Source organism: Penaeus vannamei, chromosome 33, assembly GCF_042767895.1.
Source record: "Penaeus vannamei isolate JL-2024 chromosome 33, ASM4276789v1, whole genome shotgun sequence".
In the NCBI taxonomy this organism is placed as follows: domain Eukaryota; kingdom Metazoa; phylum Arthropoda; class Malacostraca; order Decapoda; family Penaeidae; genus Penaeus; species Penaeus vannamei.
In genome coordinates this window covers 31432685-31437684 of record NC_091581.1, presented here as the reverse complement: position 1 = coordinate 31437684, position 5000 = coordinate 31432685, and the positions used below count along the sequence as shown (strand labels likewise).

Below are 5000 nucleotides of genomic sequence, written 5' to 3'. Positions count from 1 at the left end.
TCTCTCTTTCTATATATATATATATATATATATATATATATATATATATATATATATATATATATATATATATATATATATATATATATGCTTGTTTACTGTGTGTGTGTGTGACTCATTATGTGCATAATCTAACTTGTTTTGTCTCACTAAATTATACGTTTTTCTTTCTCAGATTAGCGATACTACCAGAGCTAAAATGGCACTTCAACTACTACTGTTCATGTTCGCGATGCCAATCCCTGTCCTGAGTGAAGATGGCGCTAAGCTGTGTGGCCTGAATGGCTGCCAGGCTATAGAACTGGCCAAGAGACACACGGAATTGATGATGGCAAAACTGATGCATACAATCAAGCCTGAAGCTTTAGAAGAGGTCTTCGAAAACATGAAAAAGCTGGAACAGCTTGTCCGTAACGTAGAAGACCTTGAGAGAGATGTGAGGAGCCTGTTCCAGCCAGGTAATAATGAAGATAACAATAATTGATGTTAGTGCCAGTGTCATTGTTAGTTTTATAACTATTATTATTAGCAAAAGTGGTATTAATGGTAGTAGCAGCGATACATTCATATTACCAAAACAATCAGGACATCGTGCGAGAGGAGTTTATCACGAACTCTGGCCCTGATAATATAAGTAATAATCTTTTCAATTGCAGTGACAATGGCAATAGAATTTAATCACACTAGCGGTAATAGCGATGGCAGCCGCAGCAAAGTAACAAAGCCTGATGACTTCTGGCTTGGATTAAAAGAACCATTTTTATGTTGAAAACACAGTGCCTAACAAACATTATATACATGTACATCCACCAAGCAAGATTATTTCTGTGTTCATTTCAAAGTATCAAATATTTACTGTTTTCTGTCGGTTAACATAATCCAAGTCACAGATATTCCTACCAAGAACTGCAGCTGAATATCAGTCACGGTTCCTCTCCCTATAGTGTGGCCCGTGAACTCCAGCCCGCAGCGGTGGTCGATGTGCGCCGAAGGCCCCTGCTCCTGTATGATGGAGACGCGCGCTGTGTCCTGCTGGCGCCTGGAGCTGCTTTACCACGTTCCCCGGAAGCAGCAGATTCCAGTGGACACGATAAGTTTGTAAGGAAGCTTTGCGACATATTTTCGAAACTGTGCTATAGTGTAGGCAATATGAGGGAGCTGCGTGCTTAACTGTTACAAAATCAAATTACCAAATTACATACAATATATTTCAGAGATTTGGGGATGAATCGCCTTAGATTCCTCCACAAGGATTCTTTCAACAGTCTAACCGAGCTGGCCGAATTGTAAGTACAGCATTATTAACACCACGTGTCGGTAAAATAGATGATTATATTTCATTTGTACTGCAGAGTAAATTTTATACGATATCTGATACAGGACATTCAGTTTGTAAATGGCGTTCTGACTGTGACTTGTACATTTCAGAGACCTGAATGATAATGAATTAGAACTGCTTCCATATAGCATTTTCTACGACCTTGAAAACCTAAGACATCTGTAAGTAGCAAAGAACCATGTTACTGCCTTGTCTAATAATGGTCACACTGGGGAACTGTATTATATACTTTAGAAAATAATTTGTTAGAATTGCTCAAAGTGAAGCGTAGCTAGAAAAAACAACAACCCCTGTTTTTGTTTCAATTCCTTTTATTAATATCCATACGTCACCTATTTTTCTCGAACTAATCCACTGCAGGAGATGGGGATCATCGACAACCAATGTTTTGTGGTTTAACTATAGTAGAAGTACAAAAGGCTTTCTTTATTAGGTTTTAGTGTGTGCAGTCTTTTTGACTGCAGCCTAGAGCATAAGATATGTTACTAAACCATTTCATGTCAAGGTTTTCTAAAGATGAACAATTGAAAACTAATACTGATAACTACAGCCGATTAATTTTAGAGACGAACAGCTGGCACAAAACATTTCTCCTGTGAGGTGTTTCAGTGTTTGATTGGACATTTATGCCCATTTCGCTAACAGTGTTGCCAATTATGGTGCTATATAGCTTTATACTGTACAAAGTAGTTCAATACGGCCCGAATCAATACAGGTGGGACGTTAGCCTGACCAGAAACGACAATTTGGTAATTTTCGCTCCAGTTTTAACTGATACTATGAGACGCTTGGGTGTGGCATACCTCTTAATAAACACGTGCACTCCAATGGCTACACGAACTCTCCGGTTGAAAACCCCTAATATAAAGTCAAATATAAAATGTAGACCAGTGCTTCTTAACCTTTTAAAGAATCTGATGAAAGCCATGGACCCCTTCCCCTGAAATATTGACATAAGCACAACTTTTCTTGAGATTTGCTTGTCTCATACATATATGGGATACATAAAGTATCATTTAATTTAAAAGTAAACTAAGGGTTCATAGACCCATTCAAAGAATCCCTGCTCCAGACTGTCCTGAAGGACAAGAACATTCACGAAAAGGAATATAAAAACTGGATCTTTCCAAACGTTATGTATATATGTACATATATTTATATAAGCATATATAAATCTCACGTTTTATCAGATAATGTAATAATAACAATGTTCAATTTACATGTATTTCACTATGTCAGCCGAGTACAAGGCAAAACTTGATTAAATAAATTATTTTATATGGGCTCAGTGTCTCTAATGAAGCAGCCCCTTCTCAGTTTGGGGGACCTCTCAGAGGATATATTCAGACCTTTCCCATATTAGGAAAAAACATTAAAAAAACATGATGATAGTAATAATAATAAATCGTTATTATTATTACTATCATCAATAATTAATAATTTGAGCAGACATCAAGTTTTGATTTGAAGGGATTCTTTTAGCATGTCAGAACTATGCATATCTCAAAAATATCATTTTTGAGTAGTTTAGCCGGAAAAGGGGCGGACAGTCCCCTTCATCATCATAAGTGCTAAGAGTGCGTGAAAAGGCCTAACACTTTATGCTAGGATAACCTGTCATACATGCCAGGCCCTCTGTGATTTTAGTTTATTAGTTTTATACTCAGATGGCTCGACAAACAGTCACCAGGGAGTCAGTTCCTAGACCTATCAGTCTCTGCTGAAGCCGATGGCGGCCATCTGAGGGGGGGGGGGGCTACCGTGCACTGGGATTATGTTAGTAAAGTATACTCGGAGCAGAGAGGGGAAGGAATTTCACGTTTTATGATCATGTGTGGTATAGGCATGATGCCTTGGTATCTCTGGTGACTTCTGAAAGAGATATGTGTTTACGTAACTGAAGGAAAGGGTTTGTCTGGGATATGAAATAATATCTTTATATTTTATAGAAATTTAAACGTTGATATAAAGATACGGCATATTGTGTGCAACCTAATATGCCCTTCATCCATAATACACATATCATGACCTAAATGATCCCTCTTCAATGTATGGATGCTAAGTGTGTGTTGCAGAGCCATGTACAATTATGTAGTCATTAGCAACGTTATATGAAAGTAAGCACTGCTATTACAGAGCTGTGGTGCGCGAAGTTGTTTTCCCAAGATGGTGCCGATTTTGGCTTCAACTTTGCCGCCCGAAAACATTAGGTTCCTCGATCCAGTTTTATCGAGATCAGTGGTCTCACTTGTTTACCCTTTTTCCTGATTTTCTGGTAAACACAAAAACAAATGTATATGCATATATATGTAATATTATATATATATATATATATATATATATATATATATATATATATACATTATATTATATTATTATATACCGGTCACCGCTACCCATCACAATCCTGCAATAACACTGCACCTAAGCCAACGTCTGAAGTGTCTGTCTGTAAAACAAACTCATTTTCAAGATTATCACATGGGATGTTTGCTCAGTATATCCTTTAATGGGTCGAATGCATATTTTCCAATTAACTACGCTAGTTGACAATTTTTTAGTAAGATCAGACAAGGGTGCAGAAATGCTTGCATAATTAGGTAAATGATGGCGGTAATAATTACCAAACATGCCTAAGAATGATCTAACCTGCTTTTTGGTTTTGGGAAATCCATATCCTCTATTTGTCTAACTTTATCTGCGATAGTCTGTGTGAAACCCCTGCCTACATTACTTCATAAGTATTCCACAGTGAAATAACCAATCTCTGTCTTGGATGGTCGAACGGTTAAGGATGCTTCATGTAAGACATCGAGTACAGCTCTCAACACGTTAAGGTAGTTATTCCAGTCTAACGTGTGAATAAGGATATCATCTACAAATATTTCAACATCACTCATATCACTAAATAGCTTTCTCATCATGCGGTTTAATGTTGCACTTGCATTTGCTAAACCAAATGGCATCATAATGAACTGCATCAATCCCTTGCTTGTTTGAAATGCTGTTACTTCCTTTGTGTCTTCATCCAAAGGAATTTGCCAGTAGCCTTTACTTAAATCTATCTTTGTGAAATTCTTACTCTGACTTAATCGAGCCATGATGGCTTTCTGGTCCAGCATCGGTTCGGCGTCAAATACGGTTAGCTTGTTGATTTAATGGAAATCTAAGCACAGCCTATTGCTACCATCCATTTTCTGGGTATGGCTTAGTTCTTATCGGCCGACTGTTGTTTAATGTAATAACGTGTTTTATCACCTTAGTCTTACCAGGGACGTCGGTTAGAAATGCTTTTTCTTTAACAAAACTTTTCAAATCATCCCCTTCTAACCCTATTTCCTTAGTTATTTTTATTATTTCAGCCAAATTACTCATGATTTGACCGTTAATTCTCGTTACTCTACGTTATTAAGCATACAGCCTTTACAACTCTTACCACAGATTGCATGGCACGGAGCGGTCCCTGTTTGGGCGCCATAATTGGTGAGGAATCATCCTAGCGAATGACCGTTCCTCGGTCGAAACCGATAGTATTTCATTTGCCTCATAGGTAGAATTGTAAAGGATGTTTAAAACAGTATATTCGTTCCAATCATTTACTGTACAAAAATGATGCACAGAAAATGCACAACAAAAAATTAAAGGAAAAGGCACAAATACA

The 5000-nt window shown here is 37.3% G+C and overlaps 1 protein-coding gene across 1 annotated transcript in view; it reads left to right on the top strand.

The window, feature by feature from the left end:
* Nucleotides 1-5000, top strand: part of LOC113802992 (leucine-rich repeat-containing protein 15) — a 19428-nt gene that overhangs the window by 3566 nt on the left and 10862 nt on the right. The window contains exons 2-5 of the mRNA XM_070144945.1: nt 176-458; nt 945-1098; nt 1215-1286; nt 1429-1500. Coding sequence (XP_070001046.1) covers nt 200-458; nt 945-1098; nt 1215-1286; nt 1429-1500 — 557 coding nt within the window. The 5' untranslated portion in view covers nt 176-199. The remainder of the gene's footprint in view (nt 1-175; nt 459-944; nt 1099-1214; nt 1287-1428; nt 1501-5000) is intronic.